Source organism: Acinonyx jubatus, chromosome B1 (genome assembly GCF_027475565.1).
Source record: "Acinonyx jubatus isolate Ajub_Pintada_27869175 chromosome B1, VMU_Ajub_asm_v1.0, whole genome shotgun sequence".
Lineage (NCBI taxonomy): Eukaryota > Metazoa > Chordata > Mammalia > Carnivora > Felidae > Acinonyx > Acinonyx jubatus.
This window is the reverse complement of record NC_069382.1, coordinates 13,640,628-13,666,896: the sequence shown is the minus strand read 5'-3', so window position 1 is coordinate 13,666,896 and position 26,269 is coordinate 13,640,628. Positions and strand designations below refer to the sequence as shown.

Here is a 26,269-nt window from a genome sequence, read left to right as displayed (position 1 = left end):
CTCTCAAACCAACCCAGAACAAGAACTGGTTCTCACCCGGTTCTGGTCGGCAGCGAACAAAAGTTACCTGGGTACCTCAGTGGACCAGATGGTGGCGTCTCAGTTACTCGGAGGACAAACAGGCCCCCAGAGACGGTCTCTGCGGAAGTAGGAAAGATGGACACGGGCGGAGGAAGCGGACAGGGCCGGGGCTACGGGGAGGCAAGCCGGGGCCCCAGGACACGAAACTCGAGGAGGCCCTCCCTCTCGGCATCACGCCATGTGACGGCTGACCCCAAACCTGCACCGGCACAGGGGGGAGTGGTTCCTCGGGTCCCGCGTCCTAGGCCTCACCCCCGTCCGGTCCTGGACGTGACCGATGCCAACACTTGCCATCTGCCCAACGTGGGCGTTCACTACACAGTCTTAAAGGCCTTTCCGTTCGGCGCGGCTGAGAAGGTGGGAGGTTACTCTTCCTCTAATTTAGAGGGAAGGACGTGAGAAGGAGCATGAATTCTGCAGAAGACACCTACAGACAGGAGGCAGTTTGAGCAAGGAGTATACAGAATCTTCTGCTTTGATATTAAAAATCAAATTCCTAGAAAAGCACACTAAAAAAAAAAAAAAAAAAAAAGCACACTAAGTTGAGAAGGAAAAGTTTTCCATAGGCCTTACATTATGTGGGCGCGGGAGGGAGCAAGGAAGTAGACGATATCATGAAATTTTAGACCTAATATTGTATGATACAATGCCAACGTGAGTATCTTTAATTTTGATTTTCTTTCACAACTGAACATAGACACAGCTACCTTAAATCAAATAAGCATTTGATTGAAGCGAGGGAGTCGTCGTAGTTTTCACTCGTAGGAGTATCTTCCATTTTTTAGCATTCATTTTTATAAAATAACAACCAACTTATCTAAAATTTTATACTTACGAAAACAGTGCTTTATAGGCAATCACGGCTACGACACCAAAACAGAACAGTTGTCAGGGAGCACCCGTATGCAGCTAAAACTGTGTGTCAGATAACCTGAATTCGGCATATGCAGGCAGATCCCGCGGCGCCCTTGAATGGGAGTCATTTGGAAACAGAACTGGCAAAATCGAGCACGCCCCTGCACCTTGTTCCGAGAAAAATACCTTGTTCTATGTAAGAGCCTCCAGCCCTGAGCTATCAGGGGAATGAAGGCAACTGAAAGAAAAGACTGCAATTCTACACCAGCCTTCCCCGCCCCAGTGCCCCACGCACATTACAAGCAGCCTCGTAGCCCGTGTCACCTCCAAACCCCTGGCAGGGATGCAGCACCGGGGACGTTTCCCACACTTGGGACGTTTCCCACACTTGGGATCATCTCTTTGGCTACACAACACATCTGAATAATTTAGCAGGTTAGTCATTTCTATGCTTCTCTGGAGAAAGTCCGACTTACCAGAGATTCTAAATTCTGACTTAAAGAGGAATTCAATACTGAGTAGTGATGAATGAGTAAACAATAACGATGAAGTCATAACATATCAGAAGCTCTGATACAACTAAAGCAGGGAAAACTTATCCTTGACTCTCTTAAGGTCCCTGGCTGGGTCCAAAAATTAAATTGACAAAGACAGGGGTGCCTGAGTGGCTCAGTCGGTTAAGCATCTGACTTTCGCTCAGGTCATGATCTCGTAGTTCGTGGGTTCGAGGCCCACATCGGGCTCTCTGCTGACAGCTCAGAGCCTGGAGCCTGCTTCAGATTCTGTGTCTCCTCTCTCTCTGCCCCTCCCCCTGCTTGCACTTTGTCTCTCTCTCTCTCTTTCTGTGTCTGTCAAAAATAAATAAACTTTAAAAAAATAAATTGACAAAGACAAATTAACAGAAGAGAAACATAGAAATGTATGTAAGAAGTTTTATACGACACGGAAGCCTTCCTAAGGAAATGACGAGCCAAAGAGGTGGTTACACTTGTGTATGTTTACGCTAGGTCTGATGAAGAGTGGACAACGGTTGAGGAATACGACAGACTAAGGAGTGTGCCATATTTGGGGGTAGTATGTCCTGAACCCCATCAGATCCAAAGAACATTCATAGCTTTAACTGCTAATACCGATAAATAACAATGAGAATAAATTATGCAATCTCAAGAAATTACCCAAAAAATGAGAAACAAAGCAGAAGGAAGGAATAAAGATAAAAGCAAAAACTACTGAATTAGAAAAAGACGACTTAATAAGAATAAATTCAACAGCTGGTTGCTTTAAGAAGAAATACCCAAATAGCTGAGCAATTAGCTAACCTAAACTAGGATAAAAAAATGCAAAAGCACAAATACACGAAGTAATAAATGAGAACAGGAAAACCACCACAGATGTAGTAGAAAGGAAAAGAACATTAAGGGATTATCTTGTCCAATAAATTTGAAACACTGATGATTTTCCAGGAAAATATAAATACTGAACTGATCCCTGAAGACAGGGACAAAAACCTGATCAGCCATACCGCTATGAAAACGGTTATGCGAGAACTAACCCTTCAGGAAAAGCAGATCGAATACATATGGGAAGTCACAATTGTGAACCTTACCACACTGCAAGGAACACCCAATTCCAGCGATAATTGAACTGCACCATGGAAAGGAACGAAAGTTTCCATATTGATTTTAGGAAGTCAGTGTACCACTGAGACCGAAATCTAATAAAGGGAGCATCAAAAGAGAGGAAGAAAAACATGAGATGACTCTCATGAATATTACTGTACAAGTCCTAAATAAAGTATTAGAAAACAATCCAGCAATACATTTTTAAATGACTGAGTGGGCTTTATATCAAAATTCAAAATTAATAAAATTCATTAAATTATCAATAAATTTCACTATGTTATTAGCTTAAAACACAAAGTCTCTCTACACAGTGAAAAGGCGTGTGGTAAGATTCAAAATGTATATTTAAAGTGTATCAAAGAATACAGAGACAAATGAACATCTACGTGTACAATACCAAGATTTAAGGAACGAAGATCTAAACACACAAAGAATATGAATATCTCTTTTTTAATATATATTTTGACATTTATTTATTTTTGAGAGACAGAGAGAGACAGAGCACAAGTGTGGGAGGCGCAGAGAGAGAGGGAGACACAGAATCCGGAGCAGGCACCAGGCTCTGAGTCAGCTGTCGGCAAAGGGGCTCGAACTCACGAACGGCGAGATCATGACCTGAGCCGAAGTCAGATGCTCAACCGACTGAGCCACCCACGCACCCCAAGAATATGAATCTCTTTGAGGACAGACCCTCACATACCCTTCCCTTCCCAGGCAATTACTTTCCTTATGTCCAGGTGGATCATTTGTTTTTACATCTTGACCGCACACATATGTATCCACAAATGCTATAGACTCTAGTTTTGTGGGTTTTTTAAAAAATTTACATGAATATACACTTCTGAAACTTGCTTTTTTCTCTAAACACTGTCATCAAGATTTATCTATGTTGATATATGTAAGAAGAGTCTAGCTCGTTTATTTTAACTGCTGTATAGCATTCTATTACATAACTAAACCATAAAAGTTGTTCCTTACAATCCCCTATTGATGGACATTTGGATTGTTGCCAACTTTCTGCTTTTTCAAATCATGCTACAATGAACTCACTTGTACATATGCCCTCCTCTAGGGCATGCAAAGAACCCTGGACTTAGAGGAGTACAAATGTTTAAGCAGACATACGTTGCCAACTGTTCTCCTTAGTGATATTATCGGCTCACATTTCTTTTTGTTTTTTTTTAATGTTTGTTTATTTGAGAGAGAGAGACAAAGACAGAGCAGGAGCGGGAGAGGAGCAGAGAGAGAGGGAGACACAGAATCCGAAGCAGGCTCCAGGCTCTAAGCTGTCAGTGCAGAGCCTGACACAGGGCTCGAACTCATGAACCATGAGATCATGACCTGAGCTGAAGTCCGACGCTCAACCAACTGAGCCACCCAGGCGCCCCAGCTCACATTTCTATCAGCAGTGATAAAAGCTCCTAGGTCCCACATCCTCTCCATATCTGATGTTATCCTGCCTTATTAACTTTAGTAAATCTGATGAAAATGAGATGGTAGTTCGTTGGGAGTCTTACTCTGTGTTTCGCTTATTACTAGTGAGATCAAGATTTCTCCATACATTTGGGGCGTCTGGGTGGTTCAGTCAGTGAGCATCTGACTTCGCCTCAGGTCATGATCTCACAGTTTGTGGGTTCAAACCCCGTGTCAGGCACTGTGCTGACAGCTCAGAGCCTGGAGCCTGCCCTGCTTCGGATTCTGTGTCTCCCTCTCTCTCTCTCTCTCTGCCCCTCCCCTGCTTGTGCTCTGTCTCTCTCTCTCTCTCTCAAAAATAAATGTTAAAAAAAATTTTTTTTTAAAATACTAACTTTCTATGGTTATATGCAACGCTGTCCCTCCTCCCCTTTTGTCTTTTAAATTTGTAACTTTTGCCATGTCAAGTTTTTTCTGTAGTCAGATGTATGAACCTTTTCTTAAACAGTCTGGACTTCTTAACCCCTGCTACTGAGTCACACAGACACCCATCGATCTAATTTTCTAGTAGCTTAAAATCTGTTTTTCCACGTTGATAAATCCACAAATTTTTGTGTATGGAAAGCACAGGAATCTGAATTGGATTTTTTGATATGGGTGGCCTACTGGGCCAGCACCATTTCTTGAATAATCTATTTTTGCCCACTGATTTCACAATTTCTTAATATAAAATAAAGTCTACAAATCAGTAATAGCAAAAAAAAAAAAAATAAAGAATATGAAGACTTGGGGTGCCTGGCTAGCCCAGTCGGTGGAGTGTGCAACTCTTGATTTTAGGGTTGTAAGTTCAAGTCCCAATTGGGTATAGAGATTACTTAAAAATAAAATCCTTTAAAAAAAAAAAAGAATATAAAGACTTGGTTCACAAAAGAGGAGAAATAAATGGCTTTTAAGTAAGTGACATAATGTTCTATCTCACTCATAAAGGTGGAAAATGCTATTTCACTGTCATTTTAATTTGCATCTCTCTTATCAGTAAAAAATACCAAATGTTTTGAAACATAATGGTTGGCAAAGGTGTGGGGAAAAGTCACTAATTAGAAAGTTGCCGGGAGCAGAAACGGGTACCTCAACGGACAGCAACCTATCAAAATTGTAAATGCAAATCCGATGACCCAGCCTTTTCACTCCTAGAAATTCACTTGCATTAAAGAAACTTAACACACATTAGTGTCAGTGAAGCGCTGTTGTAATAGAAAAACAAAACCTGGGAGAAACTCAAACATCCGTCAATGAAGCAATGGTTCAAAAAGGTTCAGTACACCCACAAAATAGAGTGTTAAGAGGCAGGTTATATGCAACAGCATGGAACAACCTCCAAGACCTACTAAGAGGAAAACACGGAGCGGCAGTACAATTGTATCAAAAAATAAAAAGCTAAGATATTCGGAGAACCATACATGTGCCCGTATAGGCTTATGCAAAGAATATCTCTGGAAGAATCCACAAGAAACTGGTAATTGAGGTCTCCCTTTGGAGAGAGAAATGGGGCACCGAGAGGGGTGGGAAGGAGGTTGACTTTTCACTATCTTTTTGCTCTGGAATTGTGTAACATGTAATTACCTATTCAAAACATGAGAAAAATTGAAAAATAAAGGGAAAAAATTGCTAACTGATCCTGACTTGCTAAAGTAATGAGGCATCTTCTGCCTCTTACTAGGATGGGGAAAGAGGATTTCACTTACCCCCTAAAGACAGAACCATAACAACAGTGGAACGGCAGAGCCTAGGAGAGAGAGCAAAGACAGGGCAGGTGATGGAATTTTTCATATAAATGAATAAAGAAGCAAACGAAGTCAGAAGGCTAACACCAAAGACTGTGAACCTATCTACCTCACGGTGTTTTGGTAAGAATTAAATGAGATAAGGCATGTGGAAAGCCTAGAAGAGTGCCTAGCTCATAGTAAACACTACAAATGCAAGATCATTATTATGTCATCTAGGTCACATTCATACAAGTGTATACCAACCTCCAGTTACCAGCAGGTGATATATGCTGTGCTGGGAAACATACCAAAAAATCTTCATTCCAACCTTCAGTCAATTTATAATTTAGCAGGAGAGACAGGAAACATGCATATATACTTATATACACATATAATCGTTCCTAAAAGTGAAACACATTACATCTTCAGATATTTCTTGTTTTGGATATGTACTAATGACCTTTTGATTTCTGAAGAGTGACAAACTAGCTTAGTGTACTGTATAAATTCAAAGCCTGTGGTCAAATTCTCGCTCCTTTTCTTCTAGTTAAACCTGTTTTCTTATCTATAGGGGGATATTACCTATCCTGCTAAAAGTGCTGATATAAAAAAGACATATAGACCAAAGGAGCAGAAAACAAAGCCCAGAAATAAATCCTTGTGCGTATGGTCAAAGGATCTTCAATAAGGGTGCCAAGGCCACACAACGGGAAAAGGGTAGTCTCTTCAACAAACGATGATGGGAAAACTGGACACCCACATGCAAAGGAATGAACTTGGATCCTTAGTTTACACCATATACAAAAACTAACTTAAAGTGGATTAAAGACATGACCAGAAACTAAACCTCATATAAGATAGCGAAAAGATTCATGATATTGGATTTGACAATGATTTATTGGTTACAACACTGAAAGCACAGGCAACAGCACAAATAGACATGTATGATTACATCAAACTTCAGAAGCCTGCACAACAAAGGCAACGAGCAATAGAGTAAAAAGGCAATCCATGAACTGGAAGAAAATATTTACAAACCATATACGTGATAAGAGGTTAATATCTGATATATACAAAGAACTTGCTCAACTCAAAAACAACACAAACGACCCAATTTTAAAATGGGCGAAAGACTTGAATAGACATTTCTCCAAAGAAGATATACAAACAGCCTAGAAGCATATGAAAAGATGCTCACCATCAGCAGTCATGCGCACCACGACCACAATGAGGTATCACCTCACACCCATGAGGATAGCGACTAAACAAAAATTAAAACAAACAAGAAACAGCAAATAACAAGTGTTGGTAAGGATGTGAAGAAATTAAAAAAAATTTTAAGTGTATTTATTCGTTTCGAGAGAGACTGAGACAGCAAGCAGGGGAGGGGCGGGGAGGGGGGAGACAGAGAATCCCAAGCAGGCTCTGCACTGTCAGCACAGAGCCCAATGCAGGGCTTGAACTCAGGAAACACGAGACCGTGACCTGAGCCAAAACCAAGAGTCAGACACTTAACCGACTGAGCCACCCAGGAGCCCCAGGATGTGAAGAAATGGGAACCCTTTTGTACTATTGGTGAGAACATACAGTGGTGCAGCCTCTATGGAAAACACGATGGAAGTTCTTTGAAAAAATAAAAATAGAATTACCATATGACCCAGCAGTCCCACTTCGGGTATGTATCCAAAAAAATTAAAAACATGATCGCAAAGAGATATGTGCACAGCTATGCTCATGGCAATATTATTCACAACAGCCAAGAGATGGAATCAACCTGAATGTCCATCACCAAAAAAAAAAAAAAAGAAAGAAAGTAAGGGGCGCCTGGGTGGCTCGGTCGGTTGAGTGTCGGACTTCGGCTCAGGTCATGATCTCGCGGTTCGTGGGTTCAGGGCCCCACGTCGGGCTCTGTGCCGACAGCTCGGAGCCTGGAGCCTGCCTCGGATTCTGTGTCTCCCTCTCTCTCTGTTCCTCCCCTGCTCTCAACTCTGTCCCTCTCTCACTCTCTCAAAAATAAAGATTAAAAAATAATAATAATAAATTTAAATAAATAAATAAATAAATAAATGAATGTCCATCACCAGATGAATGGAAACAGAAGATATGGTATATACAAGTTACGGGATATTATGCGGCCCTAGAAAAGAAAGGAATCCTGTCACGTGCAACAACATGAATGAATGAACCTTGAGGACGTTATGCTAAGTGAAATACACCAGTCACAGAAAGGGAAGTACTCCATGATTCCACTTCCACGAGGAAGCTAAGTCAAACTCTCAGAAACCGCCAGTGGTGGTTGTCGGCAGCGGGGGAGGGGGAAAGAGGAGCTATTCAGGGGATACCATTTCCGTTTTGCAAGATGAAAAGGTGCTAAAGATCTGTGACACAACAGCAATGTGCGTGTTGTTAGCACTACCGCACTATATGCTAAAAAAGGTTAATATCGTAAATTTTATGTGTTTTCTGACAACTTTTTTAAAAAGCTATGATAATTGATGATATATTTAACACACCTACCATACTTCCGGCACATAGAGGCCCTCAAAAAATAACTGGAATGCTATTATGGTTACCAATTCTACGAGTTCAATTGATGGTGGCTTATAAAAACATTAACATAGCAAAATGAAATTTAAGTCAAGTAAGAAAAAGTCAGCAAAGAGAAGCAAAGGAGGTGAGTTGGTTTACACACACACACACACACACACACACACACACAGCCATAGATCCAGTACACATGCTATGTAGTGAGGCCAAATTAGGGTAAACGATTTATCAAGAAGACTCACTGTCATCAATAGTTTTCCACAAAGAAATGCATTCCTACTTTTTTTTTTTAGTATTATCTTATTTGAGGGCTGAGCAAACTTTTTGTTAAAAAGGACCGATAACAGGTAAGTCAGCCTTTGGGAGCAAGGAGTCTCTGTCTCACTATTCAACTCTGCCTTTATAGTCTAAAAGTAGACAACATGTACACATCCGTGTGGCTATGTTCCAATAAAACTGAATTATGGACACAAAAGTTTTAATTTTACATAATTTTCACGTCACAAAATCCTCTTCGTTTGATTTTTTTTCAACCACTTAAAAACGTAAAACCCTTGATTAGGTCACAGGCCATTCAAAAACCAAATGTGGGCAGGATCTGACCTCCAGGCCACGGTTTGTCCACTCCCTTAGAACAGTCCTCACTCAAAGAGAAGAAAGATATTTCATGTGTAGATGATACGCACTGAATAAAATGTAACTTTTTATTTTTATTTTTATTTTTTTTAAATGTAACTTTTTAAATTAATTTTCGAACTAAACCCGGCAACTGCATAATACTTAAACTATTTTACCTGGCAAGACTAAAATATGTAGATATTAGAAATGTTCTCTCCACAGACAACCAACAGATTATGGACATCTTTCTACTTCTATCTTTGGGAAACAATCAGCAAAAATCACACATATCAACAATCTCATTGTTTTCCTCCACAATATTAGTTTTAAGAACAATAAATAACATTCACAAATTAATAAATGTGTTTTATTCCATCCATCTTATCCCAGAGGTGCTTAGAGAATTTCCTGCAAAATTCAGAGGGGTGAAAATTATACAATATTAATTAATGGAAATTTAGGGATATTATGATTTTAACAAACACTCTTTAGTTATAAAATACTTGGGCTTTTTCTTCTCTGTAAAGAGGAGCTTTGTTTCAATAAGTGAGAAGTTATGTACATAATAATAAATGTGGCCCAGAAGTGATCATAGAAAATCCAAGTTTTTATCCCAATCGCAGTCTTCCTCCCCCGAAGTAGCTGCTAATAATGCTTCCTTGCTCAAAACCATTCCAGTTGACAAGTATCAGAATGCAGGAGTGTGGAAGAGTGCGTTCATGCTTTAACTCAGATGGGACCACAGCAGAGATTTCTTATTGTATCTTGGCACCCATACGTCTTTATCAGTTCACAGTATTTCATTTCTATGTGCCATGACTGTTCAACATGAATAAAGGTGTTTTTCAATGAAATGTACACACACACACACACACACACACGCACACACACCCTTTTTCAAACAACTGACCTTGTGACCTTAAAAATTCTAAAATAACTGGTTTTCCAACGAAGTGATTCTTCATTTTACTCTTCAAGGCCACAAAAGAAAAACCAGCTTACCTGTTTTTTTTTCTAATCCTGAAATTATTAGTTAACTTAGAAGGAGTTCATCTTAAAGTAGTAAAAACATCTTTTCCATACTTGCAAAGGTAACTTTCCATCTCCACCGCCAGGACATCACCTCTGATACCTTGATAAAACCAGATGTCTAGATGATTTCCATCCAGAAATGTGACTTTCCGCTCTGACTTTCTTGAAAAACCCATCAATAAACAAATTCAAGTTCTTTGGACAGATTGCTTAGGAACTCTATAATTAACACCGTGGGTGAATATCACAATAAAGGACTTAAAGATGGCCCTTGGAACAAGAATTGACAAAAGTGGAAAGGAAATGAACTTCGTACACAAGAGGCAGGGTTTGGGCGAATGAATACCCATCCCAAATACTACATGCTCATTTTAAATTTCGACTCTTCTCCCAGAATGTATTTTTTTTTATTTTTTTAACTTTTATTTATTTTTGAGATGAGAGACAGAGCATGAGACAGAGCATGAGACAGAGAGAGACAGAGCACGAACAGGGGAGGGTCAGAGAGAGAGGGAGACACAGAATCTGAAACAGGGTCCAGGCTCTGAGCTGTCGGCACAGAGCCCGATGCGGGGCTCGAACTCACGGACCGTGAGATCATGACCTGAGCCGAAGTTGGACGCTTAACCAACCGAGCCACCCAGGCGCCCCCAGAATGTATTTTAGAGTTAGCATGCTAACACTCTGCCTGTGCTTTTAAAACTGGCATCTTAACCAAAAACTAAAAAGCAAAAGCCCAATTTACATTTTCAGAATTAAAAATAAGACTTCCGTTTGAAACAGAAATCGCTGCTTCCCAACATCCAAAGCACGCGGCTACAGAGACGCTGGCTTGCGGAAGAACCCACACCCCTTCCTCCAGGTGGAGAGCTCCGCAGGAGGTGCTGAAATCTGAGAGAAGAAAGTCCTGTTTTCTCCCTGCAAACCGTGTAAAGTATTGGCACTTGGGGGGGGGGGGGGGGGTTCGTTCTCCAGAGCGGGCTGGGCGGAGGCAAGAAAGCAGGAGGCAAAGGGCGTCTCTTCCCGGAGTCCTGTATTCCCCGAGGGAGAATGAATTACATTATCACTGTAAGTCCCTAAGCCGGCCATTCCCAGCCCTCCTGCCTCTGACCGGGGAGCTGGCTTCCCCGTCAGGCCAAATTCCTAGTGCCCCTGGGCGGAGTGAGCTCAGGGAAATGCATCGGGCAACGCTGTCTCGATTTTCATTCAAATGGGCCAACCTGAGTCCTTGGCAGCCACCACTAATTTAGGTAAACACTGCTACTTTAAACAGCACAAAGGAGTGTAATCAAAAATCACACAACAGAATCAAATGGCAAGCCTAAGCAATCACCAGGAGTCAGTAAAGTTTAGACGGAAGGAGGGTGGAAAGCAACGAAACAAATACTGTCAGGACAAAAGAAGTCTTCTAAGAGTAAGATAAAGTGTGGTGTGGGGGGATGAGAGGCAGGGTTTTAAAAAAAAGAAAAAAGGTTGGGGGATTTCAGATAAGTCATGGTTTTTTCTATGCAAACCACTCTACACACAGCTTCTTTTCAGCCACAACAGTAAGCGCAGTCAGACGCACCGACTAAAAGGACTCAACGCTCGGCTACTCGCTGCAGCCCCGTAAGTCTTTCCTCATTTGAATAGTATTTTAGGAATGTTTTGTCAATGTGTCTGATGATTATTCACTTCTACTGCATTCTTCCCTTCGCCGTGATAATTATGGTCACAGGAACGATTTATTTTATAAGCAGAACAGTCACAACACTAAATGATGACCCTTTTTTGAGCGTTACAATTCATGTATTTATTTGTCTACATTTCTTTAGAAAGGGGAAGGTGAACTTTAACAACCGTTGCGCATAGCAACACAGGAACAAAAGATTTTTCACATGCATCATCTAAGCATTTAATTAAAATTCACAAACTTGGATCTCAAACCAAGTCAAAAGTAGAAATGTAAGAATACTAGATTCCCAAGCAGAAGCAGATACACGATATATTGTTTAGCTATCACAAAGACCAAAACAAGTGCGGCGACTTGTGCCGAAGTTAAAGAATATACAAGTTACAAGGTTCCTTAAGAACCATCATTTTAGTAGGGCTTGTATTCTTCCAGGTAAGTTTCACAGCATTAGTAAATCAAACAAAAATATACCACACACTCTCTGTTTCTATCACTTCCCATTGATGATGACTAGAGCTTGACTCCAAATCCAATCAATATAAAGCAAACTGGGGCATAGCAATTTACAGAAAAAGATGATTCCCCCCCCAAGACTTACGCTCAACCACAAGAGTCAAAGTAAAAAGCAGTTTCAGTCAAGGTCTGTAAGGTACACACTCGAGGTAAAACCAAGGTATTCTCAGACAATGAATGGATCACCCACCAGGGTTTACACTGATGAAAGAGAGCTCTAGAAAAGAATCTGGAAGACCTGGGATTCAGCTTTATGCTTTGAAAATTCTCTATCCTTACTAATCGGTTCACCTGGAAGGGTGCAGGTAGCATAAGGCACACTTGCGAAAGGGACGATTCCACAGAAGCCTGGATTGGGAGAAGGTTGTGGTACAAGGTCAAAATGTTTTTAGCACCAGAAGACAAGGATAAAGAGGATATATCGCATATGGGATCTCGGCCTCTGAAGGAATTCAAAGCGTTGGAATAAGGCACAAGTGACAGAATCAACGCAAGGTTACTCACAAGACGTGCTGGCCGTCCTGGGAGGGACCTGACTAAACCACAGTGTACGGGACTTAACCCAACGGTGACAACACGGTGCACAATTTGGTTCGATACAGATGCAAAATCCAAGTGCCGCGAGGATGAAGGCATTAGCGGACAGCATGTGGCTAAGCTGTTAAGGGAGAGCTCCAAGTGCTGAAACTTCCTTATGACTTCCAACCCCAGAGAAGAGGCCAAGGGCTCTTCTTGGCGGTTGTCAGAGGCAGAACATAGCCGAACACACAGCTCTGAAGTCAGAGAGACACGGATGAGTTCGGCCGCCACCACCTTAACAGCTTTGTGCCCGAGACAAGTCGCTCAACCTGCGAAGCTTCAGCCTCCTAACATGGGGGCAATAACGGTACCTATCAAAGGTTTCATTTATTTAATAAACATTTATGAAGCCACAGAACTAGGCGCTGAAATGCAACGGTGAACAAGACAGACACAGTACGTACCCTCATGGGGCCCGAGATGACATACCTGAAGGCTTCGGTGACGGCCATCACGATGACCGTCATCTTTGTCCCCATCATCTTTCACCTGGTGCAACGTATAAGGGATTTTCCAATGACGATAAGTACCATCTATCTTAGTTGGAACAAGGCTTCACAAACGAACAAAAAAGACCTGTACTGAGCCTCAGGCCTGTCCTTAGTCCTGGCCCCTCTTCTTTTCCTTCTCTCCCAGGGACCTTATCCCATCCCACCATTTAAAAATGCTATCCATCTACACCCAAATTTACTATCTCAAGCTCTGAGCTGTCTTCCAAACTCCAGACTCTATATCCGGCTGCTTATTGGGTATCTATGTGTATGTCTTAGCAGGCATCTCAGACCTACGGATCTGAAACAGAACTACTCCAGATGACCGACCCAACTGCATCCCAACTGGCTGTACTCCACCCTTTCCCCATCGGTGTGCCAGCAAATCCCCCGTTCCTCTCCTTTCCTCACGCCTCACAGAGCCAACGCATGAGCAATTCTGTCACTTTTACCTAAAAAACATCCCAATCCATTCACTGCTCCCCCCACCGCCAAAGCCAAGATCTCATGGTTTCCTCCCCTCGATCACCTCCTTGCAGTAACATCCACTACTTCTCCACAGAGCAGTGACCTCTTTTTAAAAATGGCTAAGGTCTTGCAAAGCGACGCGCCCTTAATGGAAAGGCAGGAACACACACACGCGCACCACACCTCCATTCAACCTAAAACTCCTCCACGGCTCCCAAATGCCCTGAAAGCGTTGATGGTCTACAAGGCATACCCGATCGGACCCCTTTCCACCTCTCCGCCTCATTCTCACGAGACCCTCGTTCGCCCCTCTGTGTCTCTACACCTCAGTCATGCAGGCTGCCATTCAGCTCCTTGAACGTACCAACCTCCTTAGCTCTTCAGGACAGTGCAGTCCAGTAGAACTTTCTGCCCTGATGGAAATGCCCTAGACCTGCACATGTGGCCCCTGAGCACTTAACTTGTGGCTAGTGAGACTGAGAAAGCAGGTTTCTAACTTTACTGAATTTTGATTAATTTAAATGGCCACAGACTCCCAGCAGCTATGACACAAGACTGAGATTCCCCGTAGCCTTCTCCTCTGCCTGGGCCACTTTTCTCACAGATCTTCCCAGGGATGGCTCTTTCTCACCCTGATGTCTTCGTTAAACGTCCACTCCTCAGAAAGGCCTTTCCTTAGCACCCCGCCCAAAGCAGCTGCCACTGACACCATTTACCGTGTCACCTTGTTTATTTTCATCAAAACACGTTCACTACTGCCTTTATCCTTTCTCTTCCCTGAACTGGAATGTAAAATCCACGAAAGCAGAGACCTTGCCTCTCCCCTTCCATGCCATGACCCCAAGACACGTGTTAGGCATGTAGTGTTTTTAACAAATCTTTGATGAAGGGTCGGATAAATCAACGAGTGCGTGAGTGACTAGAGGGTCAAGTCAGTCAAGAGTAGGCTGGGGACAGATTATGGAAGCTGCCGGAAGAAGACGAAGGTCCTTCGAATACTTACATTTCGTGTATAGGGGCACGGGGCTCTGCGGTTCTTAAACGTCCCGTGGGGACCGGCAGTGTGAGCAGACAGCACAAAGGAACGGCGTACGTGCAAAGCGGGTCTCCGTCCTCAACTGACTTGAACTCAATTTTATGAGAACATTAGTGATGCAGACACACAGATGCTCCTTACACGCGAGACATTAGGAAATCTCTCAAGAATGCATCTATATACATCGAAAGGCATCCCTCCGGTGGGGGTGCGGACAGAGTATTAGACATCCAAGTCAGCCCCGCAGTCTGGATCTGCAAACAGCAAACCAGGGCATTAATGTCTAGCCAAGTTAAATACCGGTTTACAGTCATCGGTCCTATGAGAAATGTCATGAGCTGGGCCACTTAGCAGAAAGGGGGGAAGGGAGGCAATGAGGGGAGAAAGTAAGCAAGGCGAGAAAGCAAACCCCCAGCAAGTTCAAACACCCGGACGATCGGCAAAAAGGGAAGGAACCCACAGCGTGGACGGAACCGCTGAGCAGCCACCGATGAACCGGCCTACACCCGTCAGCCGACAAAACCGGCAGCCCGGGGACGCCACGCACGACACGTATCCCACACGTTCGTTCGCGCTTAGGATTTCCAAGAAAAAACAAAAAAAGGCCCGCGTGTACGTCTACCTCTGTGAAAAACCATCCCACTAAGGAAGCCGCAGAGCAAAGTTTTACACTGCCTGAAACCGCGTGCTCTCCCGCTCTTCCGCGGTTACGCGTTGTGTCCCAAGCTTTAAACTTTACCGAGGATCAGTGCCACTTAATAAAGTTACCTTCTCACAGAAGGGAGCCGTGTCAGTGACGTGCACAACACATTCCACGGGCTCCCCCGAAGACAGGCTCTTAATCAGGAGTTTAGAGCCAGCACGGAGCCTGCTTGGGATTCTCATTCTCTCCCTCTTTCTCTCTCTCTCTCTCCCCCTCTCTCTCTCTCTCCCCCCCGCCCTTCGCCCGCTCCCTCTCTAAAAGAAAAAAAAAAAAAAGAGATAACCTATACATTTCTTTACATTTTCTACCCCTACTGCCATTGAGACCAAAGTAAGGTAAATGATGTTCACCTCTGTTCAAAGTCTCTGTCGGGACCACCTCAACTCCTCAAGTGGTACAGGAGTCAAAGACCGGGTCCCAGAGCTTAACTCTGTTACCCCACTATCCTGCCCAACTGCCCAGCTGGTTCCATCTTCAGTGCTGCTCCCCACGGGTCTCTCAGACCTAGGATTTCTTTATTGGCATCAGAGCTAACAGCACAGGAAAATTCATTCACAGAGCAATACAATCTTAGCCTTTCACGGCATCTTTGGAACACCCTTGGCTGTGACAGGCACCCGCTTTATCAAGGTCAAACGTGGACTTATTTTCTACTTGATCATCACCACCCACTTGGTGATTTTATAAATACCATCAGTCTATCACGGGGAAATCAGTGTTTCCAACCATCACCACGGATCACTATGTTTATCCTTCCAATTGTAAACGGTACAACTATGGTATCTCCAAAAGTTCATTTTTGCCTGTTTTTTCTCAGGTCCCTGCGTACAATTCCAGCTACTTCAGAGAAGAATGGGTTTGGAAAACTTCACGTGACACGCTGCGTTCCATTAAAAGAAAAGCGATAAGAAAATCAAGGCAACTCCTCACCTTCAGCATCCGTGTGTGATTCATCATTACAGCACACAGTGCATAGAGCCCGGGATACTTGTGGCATAAACGAACGATCAAGGATGACTGATAAACATGCCATTGTATCACAGAAGATCAATGTTTCTTTGAAATGCTTACATAAAGTATTTTAAAAACTTTATCATCTCCCTTTATATCAGAGGTCAGCAAAATCGTTCCGTCAAGGGCCAGAGTAAGTGTTGGAAGCTTTGTGGCCCACGTACTATTTCGGACACACCTTCCTCTTTGTTGCTGTTTGTTTACAACCTTTTAATGATGTAAAAGCCATTCTTGGCTGGGGGGTTTTATGGAAAGAGGGGTGCAGGCTGGGATTTGGCCCTTGGGCCATAGTTTGGCCACCCCTGCTTTTCGAGGATACCATAAAAACCATAATTATATAGCACGGTTACATTTTGACTAAAGAAAAACACTTCCAACTGTTTTGTGTGGGTTTTTTTGTAATCTTTTTAAATTCAACTGTTTTGGGGGAACAGTTTTAGATTTATAGAAAAAACGTAGTTCGCATAACTTCCATATATCCCACACTCGGTTCCCCTTTAAGGATGTTATGATTATTATTACTACAATCCATACTTTTTTTCAGATTTCCTTAGCTTTTATCTAATGTCCTTTTTCTGTTCCAGGACCCTATCCAGGATGCCATATTACATTCCTCATCATGTCTCCCGAGGCTCCTCTCAGCTGTGACAGTGTCTCAGGCTTTCCTTGTCTCTGATGATCGTGATAGTTTTAAGGAGTATGGGGCAGTTATTTTGTAGAATGTCCCTCTTCTGAGATTTGGTGGGTGCTTTTCTCATGATTACATTCGGGTTATGCTAGTTTGGGGGGAGGAAGACCACCTAGAAAAAGTGCCACTGTCATCACATCGTATCAAGGGTACCTCAACAGGAGTCACCATCACTGTTGACATTCACCTTGATCACCTGGCTGAGGCAGTCTTGCCAGGTTTCCTCCAACTGTTTAAAAAAAGAAAAATTAATAGGGTGCCTGGGTGGCTCAGTCAGTTAAGTGTCCGACGTTTGAGTTGGTTTCGGCTCATGTCATGATCTCAACATTCATGAGTTCGAGCCCAGCATCGGGCTCCACCCTGGCAGTGCGGAGCCTGCTTGGGATTCTTTCTCTCCCTCTCTCTCTGCCCCTCCTGCGCTCCCTCTCTCTCTCTCAAAATAAATAAATAAACTTTAAAAAATTACAAAATAAAAAAATGAACATAATGAAAATGAACTTGAATCTTACCATATAGGACTAAACTAAAAGCTTTTAAATGTCAAAATCATTTTTAATAAGTTGGCTATACACATATACACATACATCATCATTCTTTATATGATTCACATCTATGCCTCTTAAACATATCATATTTGAGATGAAGACAAAAGTTAATATGATTTTGTCACTGTCTTCTACTTTCAATTCCTCTCAACTCTTCCTCCTCACTGTTAGGCTAAATTAAAGGGATAGCTAAAGAAAATCTAACGCACACTACCCAAATCTTCTTTGTTTCACTTAAAAAAAAAAAATTAAGATTTTTATTTTTTTTTAGTTTTTTTTTTAATTTTACCTGTTTTAAGACAGAGTGTGTGCACTTGAGCACGGAAGGTCAGAGAGGGGGAGAAAGAGAATCCCAAGCAGACAGTGTGGAACCCCATGCGGGGCTCGATCTCCCAATCCTTGAGATCATGACCTGAGCCGAAATCAAGAGTCCCAACACTTAACCGACTGAGCCACACAGGCGCCCCTACTTTCACTTTTTAAATGGTGCTTATGCAAACTACACAGTGAGTAGCCTGAGCTGGGGAGTCCGGGGCACTTAGCTGGCTGGCACAGTAAAAACTGTTGAATGACTTGTATCTTCAACTTCAGTGTTAAAATGATTCAAAGGGGTCAGAAAGGGGAAACAGGGAAGCACGATGCGAGACTAAAAAGAACTAGTGTCTCTTACCTAACTTTTCTTGGTCAGGTAATTAGCAAGAGGACACAAAAAGGTGGGGAGAGTGGGAAGGACTAAAAGGCTAGAAGAAAGGCGGGAAAGCTTCGGGTCACATGAAGGCTATCAAAACACCCTGAAAAGGGAAACGCAAATCCAAACCACAGTAAGATACTACCTCATGCCCACTAGAAATACTTTACAACACACACACACACACACACACACACACACACACACACACACACAGAAAATAACAAGTGTTGGTGAGGATGTGGAGAAACTCGAATCTTTGGACACTGCTGGTAGGAATGGGAAATGGCACAGCCACCCTGGAAAATGGTTTGGCAGATCCCTCAAAAAGTTAAACATAGAATTACCGTATGACGGAGCAGTTCCACTGGTAGGTATCTACCCAAGCGAACTGAAAACCTATGTCCATACGAAAACGACGCGTGAATGTCCACAGCAACATTATTCAGAAGAGCCAACAAGGGGAAACAACCCAAATGCCCATCAACTGACGAATGGATAAACGCAGTGTGTATGGTGTAGCCATACAACAGAATATTCTTCCAAGTCATAAAAAGGAATGAAGCTCTGACACAATGCTACAACACAGATGAATCCTGAAAACACTGTGCCAGACACAAAGGACACACACTGTTATGACTCCATTTACATGAAATGTCCAGGATAGGTACAACCATGAAGACAGAAAGCAGATTGCTGGTTGCCAGAGGCAGCCAGGGTGGCGAAAGAACGGACGGGTACCGGGTTTCTTTCTGGAGTGAAGAAAATGTTCAGGCATTACATAATGGCTATGGGTGCACGACCCTGGGAATATACTAAAAATCACTTACTGGTACACTTGAGAATGGTTAAAATGGTGAATTTTATGCGATTTTTTTTTCTGTCGATAAAAAATAAAATAAGTAACTGGAAAGAAAAGCCACTGAAGACAGTGAAAGCATTCTGAAATGTTACTTTTAACCCACACCTGATACCTACACTGTCCTGAAAATTCCCTTTTCCTATTCTATATACTTCTGTGATCATTTTTCCAATAACAGGAGCTTCAGAAATGAAGAAATTAGTCCAAAATTCTAATAAGAAATCAGGTCAACCGATTTTAAATCAAGTTCACAGGACCAGCGCACACACAGACCCAGGCCCTAACTCCAGGAATTTACACTGCATTAGGGCTCACACTGCGTGCTACCACTTCAGTAACTCCCCCATCGGCAGAATGAAGGTGGCCACGCCCCTCTTTAATGATGGCATCTTTTTTTCCTACAGACATTTACCGGAAACGAGTTAGAGGGCGCCATTTTTAAGGCACAGGCAGGCAGAGCAGGGCCTTGGCAGGCCACGCCTCACAAGGGCTGACTATGTAACTCACAACTTAGTGATCTGCAGCTACAAAAAAAAAAAAAAAAAAAAATCACTTATTCATAGATAATAGTCTTTCTGGAAAAAGCAAGTATGGCCATGGGTCTTGCAACAAAATGAAACTGCCAAGTATGGACTATTAAAGTCACTGCAGAAATCTCAGTACTAATACTAAGCACCACTATGCCCTCCTGCAAGCGTTACAGCACACTGTGTTGAAAACAAGAAATACTTCTTTGGGAATTTTTGGAAGACAGCACAGTGGAGTTTAAATTAGTGCTTCCCAGAGTGGGTTGTTGTGTTTTTTTTGTTTTTTTTTTTTTTCCAAAAAAAACAAAAAAACAAAAACAACCCTTCTTTTAACAACCTCTCCACACTTCAAAAACCATAATCACTCAACTAATTCACAGTAACCACTTGGCACCCCAACTCGGCCGGCCGGGGAGGAACGACTTCCGGCAAAATCTATGACATCGGCAGCCGTGATTAAGACTGTAAGGACTGATTTTGTTTTCTTTGCTCTTAGAAGTAATTCCCATATTTATACGATTAGTCAAAATGTAGCGGCTTCATTCTCTCATTATTTATAATCTAACTGGAAAATCAATTGTCTCTGGTTGTTGGTGGCTATGGGTTTATTTTCTGAAAGCCGAACAATAAGCAACTGGAAATAAGAGAGTAGCTCAACTAGCATTCTTTCATTAATTTAACAACTTTCTTCATTAATTGACCTAAGCAATATTCATTTAACATGTACCATCGACAAAGGACACAGAAAGCAGTAATAAGCAATTAGGTCTCTTGAGGAATTTACACTCTAGCAGGAGGGTTAGCAAAATTACTTGCTTTGACTTTGAAAGAAAGACAATACAGAGTTCCTCAGAGCCTAATCACGTGCCATAAACTGGGTGTAAAGAGCCAAGAGTTAGCTCAGCCATCAAGGATACCCAGCTGACATCCTCTTCCTCCTCCCGGTCACCCTCCCCACCCCCCAGAACTTCTTCCCTTCAGTTAGAAAGCACACAGGGCACTCAATATCTGATCCTAGCCATAAACCAAAGACTGTATAAATCAGCAAGTTTTTGTGTGCTGGTAAATCTTTCACGTTCAACCAGACAAAGTGATTGGATCTCCGGATAACAGTCAATCCAAGCACAGAAAATGAGAAAAATTCTACTGAGAGTTTGTACCACCATTCACCCAAGTCTCCGAGGCCTGCCCACCTTAGCCCCCTAGTCCCTTCAGAGGCAATGAATCCATCCTACCTTTTTCTCCTATGTTGAAAGTAGCCGTTTTTGTTTTTTTTTAAGCACCACACCATTTGGCCATGATCTATGGGCCACCATAAACACCAACTGGTGTGGTCAAAAGGGTGTCCACGGTGGGCAAAATAAGAGGTGAGGGAGGGAGTAGACCCGCAAAATAACAGCTGACCCGCTGGGGGGTGGGGGAGGGGAGCAAGGAATCATGGACAGGGAGATTTCCCCAGGAACGGTGATGGGGAGGAGGGGGGGCGGGTAAAGGCAAGCCTGTTATCGTAAAATTGCAGTCTATTCAGGAATGAGACAGAGCCCTTAACTCTTCCCCAGACAGAACTTCTCATGTGCCCAAGAGGGCAATGAATTTCCAAGTTCTACCTGGCCCTGCACTGCTGTTCAGTGGGGTCAACCTGGCAGGCCTTCAACCCATTAGGCTCAAAGCATTCATGAACCAGATCCTACATGTATCTAAGAATCATAAAAAGTTAACAGGAACCTTTGAAGACCAATAAAGACAGGTCAATCGGCCTGAGAAATCAACACCGGGCAAAGAGGTTCCACTCCACCCAAACACCTCTAAGCACGTCCAGGTGTTCCAGCGGTCTGGAGGAATGACATAGGACACAGGTTCTAGAGTCCAACTACCTGGCTTCAAATCCTGGCCACCTTGAACAGCCATGGCGTCTCTCCATCTCCTCTGTAACTGCAAGACAATCCTAGCATCGACCTCATAGGACTAATGGGAGAATAGAAGGAGATCGCAGTTAAAGAGCTTAGCACAGTGACTGTCACACAATAAATACTGAATAAATATGTGCTGGTACACCCACTAGTTCCAGGGGTAACCTGAACCACCCCTCAGTTCCTGAACTGGAATGACACCACCGCACCCATGACCATTCGGCTGGGCCCTAATTATGGATCCCTAACCATCGCCATGAGGTAGGTGGTCTTACCTCCATTTTAGAGTTGAGAACAGGGGTTTAGAGGGACTCACAAACTCACCTAAGCTTACTCAGTCAATAAGTGCTGGGGCAATTTTAATATTTCGGTATTCCAAAATCACTACTTACTGAACAAAATTACGTTCTCATAAAAGCCTCCAGCTTCCCCCCCACACACAAATATGCATATTCATCTATACAATCGGAAATACTTCACAAATTCTGATAGACCGTCAGAGTTTTTCTTAACATAAATAGAACTGGGTAAGTCATCATGACCATTTTAATTAAATGACTTTGAAGGTTCCAAAATACTGCCTACCCAGAGTTTATCAACTCACTTTCTTTCAGGATTTGTCATGTGATCCTGTAGAAGAATGGGCACACCCCAAAAGGCCCGTGTCACATCTCTTTTTCCATAAGTTTGGTGCGTGTCTGACAAAATTGACTAGAGTTCAATATATCCTCCAAATATCCTCTCCCACCATCTCTCACACAACTTAGCAAGACCTACAGTCACTTCGTTGCCCTAAAAGAAAGCAATCAAATTTAAACTAAGTATTGTCAATATTGACCCTGATCTCGTAGAATCTTTTAAAACTCAGAGTGAGATCCAGAAATGTGTATAACCCAAATTTATATTGCCAAATACTTAAAGATCTAACCGCTGCACAGAAAACTAGAATCATAACAAGTTATCTTAGTCAAAACTGTTTATCCACATCAAATGAACTGGTTATTGGTTACCCAGTTTCCTGAAAACAGAGTTCATAATAAGTGTTAATCCATTAACAATGTAAAATAAAAGGCATGCTTAACTTGTTTAAGAAGTAGTGATATGGATAAGCCAAGTCATTTCTTACTTCACTTTCTATTTGCTTTACCCGGGCATTACATATTCTTGTAATCTCTGTTGGTAAATACAAATGACACGATATAATAGAAGATGCAAAATGAAGAGACTCTGAAATGCCTAAATATTTCAAGAATTCACTGTGATTTCAATAGCCTGAAACTCCAAGTATCAGAAAGCAGAATGACCACAGGACTGTAAAAGCCAAATATTTACACAGGTGCCTTAAAAGTCACTGCTGGGTGCACACCATCATCACTGACATTTACTATCTGTTAAATAGTTTCAAGTGCAAGGGCAGAAGTCAAATAACTGACCTGGAGCAGGAAGTTTATGACAACAACCAGTACGTCTGGAGAAACTGTGAAGGTGTGATGCTTGTCATAACTTTTTATCAGGCCAGCAACAGGCAGCCAGGCTGGGGCAAGCCAGAACCTCAGCAAGGTGCCTTTTCTCATTTCAGAAGGGAAACCAAAACTGATACCTTCATGGATAATTTAATAAGGACTGTTCCATAAATTAATAATGTCATTTATGACTTTTTTATAATTACTCGTTAATAGGTTTCAAAAACAATATTCGTAAGAGAAAAGTTAATTGAGAACATATAGTATGAAACTCTTCCAGCTTCAAATTGAGAAACGGGGCAATGTTTAGTAGAAGCACCTAAAAAAAAAAAAAAGGTTAGAAACCCCTAATTTACAGTTAGGAACTGTAAAAATTGGCCTCCTTAATGGCCAACTTACAAATTTACAATTAGGAATATCTGTTATTCTTATAATAGATCTCACTGTAAGAAATTTTCCTTTGAAGGGTAACAAGACGGGATAAAGGACCAACATTTGTGAACATTCAGCAAAACTTCAGCTCCGGAACTTCTCAGACGATGATTTGGTTATGCTTCCCCTCTTTACCTCCGAGCAGAGCTAACAAGTGTGGGTTGAAAACTACAAGAAATCGTGATAAGCTCAAGTCTGTTCCAATGTTCACTGCATTTCTTTCTTCAAAACACAATCTGCCTTTTCAAGATGTGGGGACTCAGTTCAAGGTTTCTGGTGAGGGCAGTACGCAGTACCACCACCATCCCCCCCCACCCCCAAAAAAGTGTTTCTAAACTCTGAGGGGCAGAGCTTATCACACCCACAGCCAGGGCTCGGCGAGGAAGGGTGCCTGGAGCCCCCCTCCACGCCCAGGACCTCCGGCCTGACCGGTGGCGCGCCCCGTCAAGAGCTTGCAGTCAAGGCAGGGAGCCAAGGACAGCCAAGAGAAGATGCCACAGGTGGCTTGGTTGGCTGGTTCCCCACCTTGCACTCAGGCCTTCTCCAGGAGGCTCCCGGCCCGTCCCCTCCTCCCAAAGGCCGAAGATACCCTCCAGCGCAAATCTGGCCCACTTCAGGCGGAAGCGAGCTCGCCACGGGGCTCAGGTGGCCCCTCGGGGTCCATTAACTGGACACGGAGTGCCAGCCCGGAGCGCCAATGCCACCCGTGCCTCCCGGCCGGGAGTGTCTAAAGGTCCCAGGGGGCGTCGAGAAGGGAGCAAGGCAAAGAGGCCCTGGAAGGGGCGGCTCCAACTGGCCCCCTACGGGGCTCCTCGCCGGCTGAGGGTCCCGCGCCTCCTTGCCGAGACCCCTCCCGGCACCCCGGGGCCGGCAACGCCCCACGCCCCACGCCCCACGCCCCCCGCGCCGCGGGCGCCGCCGATCGGCCGGATCTCCCGGACAACAGCCGCCGCGCTACTGAGGCGGGTCCCCGCGCCCACCCGCGGCCCGGCCGCCCACCTGTCCCGGGGGTCGATCCAGCTGGTCCTCCTGGTGTTGTGGTCGATGTAGAAGACCTTGCCGTCGTAGTCCCTGGCCTCCTCCCAGCCCCGGGGTAGCGGCAGCTGCCCGCTCCCGGCCCTCCTAGGCATGGTCGGCGGCCTCGCCGGCGAGCGGCGCCTCCATAGGGACCGGGCGCGGGACGCGGCGGGAACGCGAATGCCCGGCCCGACCGCCGCACCCGACGCGGGCGCCGGCGAGGGGCTGCGGGGCGCGGGGCGCGGCGGGGCCACGCGCGGGGGGCGCCTCAGGAAACCCTGCTCTCGGCCCCGCCGGGGATCAGTCCACCATGTCTGCGTCGGAGCAGGCGAGCGAACCCTCCTCCTCCTCCTCCTCCTCCTCCTCCTCCTCCTCGCGGCTGCAACCGCTGCCTCCGCCTCTTCCTCCTCCTCCTCCCCGTCCCCCTGTGGCCGCCGAGGGTCCCGGCGCCCAGGCTGCCCGAGCCGCCGCCGTCTGGGCTCGGATCCGGGAAGCTCCGCGGAGCTGCGGCCCCGGCGGCGACGGGCCTCCTCATTTGCGTGCTATTAGCATGCGCCCCGCCCCGGGCCCGCCCTCACCCGCCCCTCCCCACGCTGGGCTCATCTGCATGCACATTCCTCGCCGCCACATTCCAGGGCTTAACCCTGCAGCTCCCGGGGCCTGCTGCAAGAACTGGGGCGCCGGGCCGAGCCCGGGGCGGGGGCGGTGGAGGGGAGCTGGGGGACCAGGTGGGCGGGAAGAGGGCGAAGGAATGCGCTGTTCGCTCCCTCCCCTTGACCCCAAGTATCTCCCGGCGGCCACACGCCTTGGGGTTTTTAAAGTTTCGGGACAGAAAAGAGCCAGAGAGCGCTCCGCAACCTTCGCAACTTCTTTCCGACTTCTAGGGAAACCACAAGACTTTAGAGAGGAAAGGGGTGGGGGAAGCTCTCTTCGGGAAGAAAAAGTCCCAGCAAGCAGCGAGGGCACAAAGGCTTCCCCACGCCGCTCCTTGGGCTACTTCGGCACCCGAGGGCGGTTCGGGGTGGTGGAAAAGTGTAAAAAGCACCGAAAGCGCTTAGAAGCGTGTCGGTGGCGTGTCCGGGGCGGTGTCGCCCCTGGGGCCTCTGCAGGGCGCCTGGCCCTCCATGACCTCAGCCCAGAGGCCACGGGCCTCGCGGCGGAAAGCGAAGGCGGGTCCAGCGGCCCCGGAGCGCAGTGACACGCCTGCCCCTGTGGCCTGTGGGGGAAACTCCAGCCTGATCCTGGGAAGCGACTGCCTCCCACCCCCAGGCGGGCCAGGGAGCAGAAGGCACCCTAGCCTCCCGCCGGGTCGGACCGCTCAACCCGCGGGGACCAGGCCAGCCATCAGGGCCCCTCTGCCGCTGGTCTCTGCTGCAGGGGTTTAGGACAGTTGGACGTGGACAAATCCTGGAACCGGTCCCTTCCGCCCAGCCCCCGCGGCGGGAAGTCCCCCACCCGAACCCCGCTGTGGCCAAGAAGGTGTGGGCCACCACGCTGGAGGGAGCCCACTGCGGCCCGGAAGCCAGGCTTTCCTAGGCCCTGGATGAATCTTAGATGGAACGTGGATCTTTCTTAGCCCACAAGCAGTTCTTTATTACAGCCCCTCCTGCGTTCCGGTGGGCACTGACCAGGGGCTGGACCTCGGGCTCCGGGTAGGACAGTGCCAGGAGCAGTAGGACTGGCAGAGCCCTGTCGCAGGGCATTCAGTGCCCCCAGCCCCTGGGTCTGGG

At 44.9% G+C, this 26,269-nt stretch overlaps 1 protein-coding gene across 3 annotated transcripts in view; it reads right to left on the bottom strand.

Annotated features, from left to right (window-relative positions):
- Positions 1 to 24,910, bottom strand: part of WWC2 (WW and C2 domain containing 2) — a 208,901-nt gene extending 183,991 nt beyond the window's left edge. Inside the window, exons 1-2 of one of the 3 annotated variants that reach the window (XM_053216267.1) lie at positions 24,522 to 24,910; positions 2,543 to 2,650 (exon numbers count right to left, since the gene is read on the bottom strand). In XM_053216267.1, coding sequence (XP_053072242.1) covers positions 2,543 to 2,650; positions 24,522 to 24,652 — 239 coding nt within the window. In that variant the 5' untranslated portion in view covers positions 24,653 to 24,910. Of the gene's footprint in view, positions 1 to 2,542; positions 2,651 to 14,660; positions 14,948 to 24,521 lie in introns of all 3 variants that reach the window. The other 2 variants (XM_027077073.2, XM_027077072.2) reach the window with 2 other exon arrangements.
- Between the last annotated feature and the right edge of the window lie 1,359 nt (positions 24,911 to 26,269).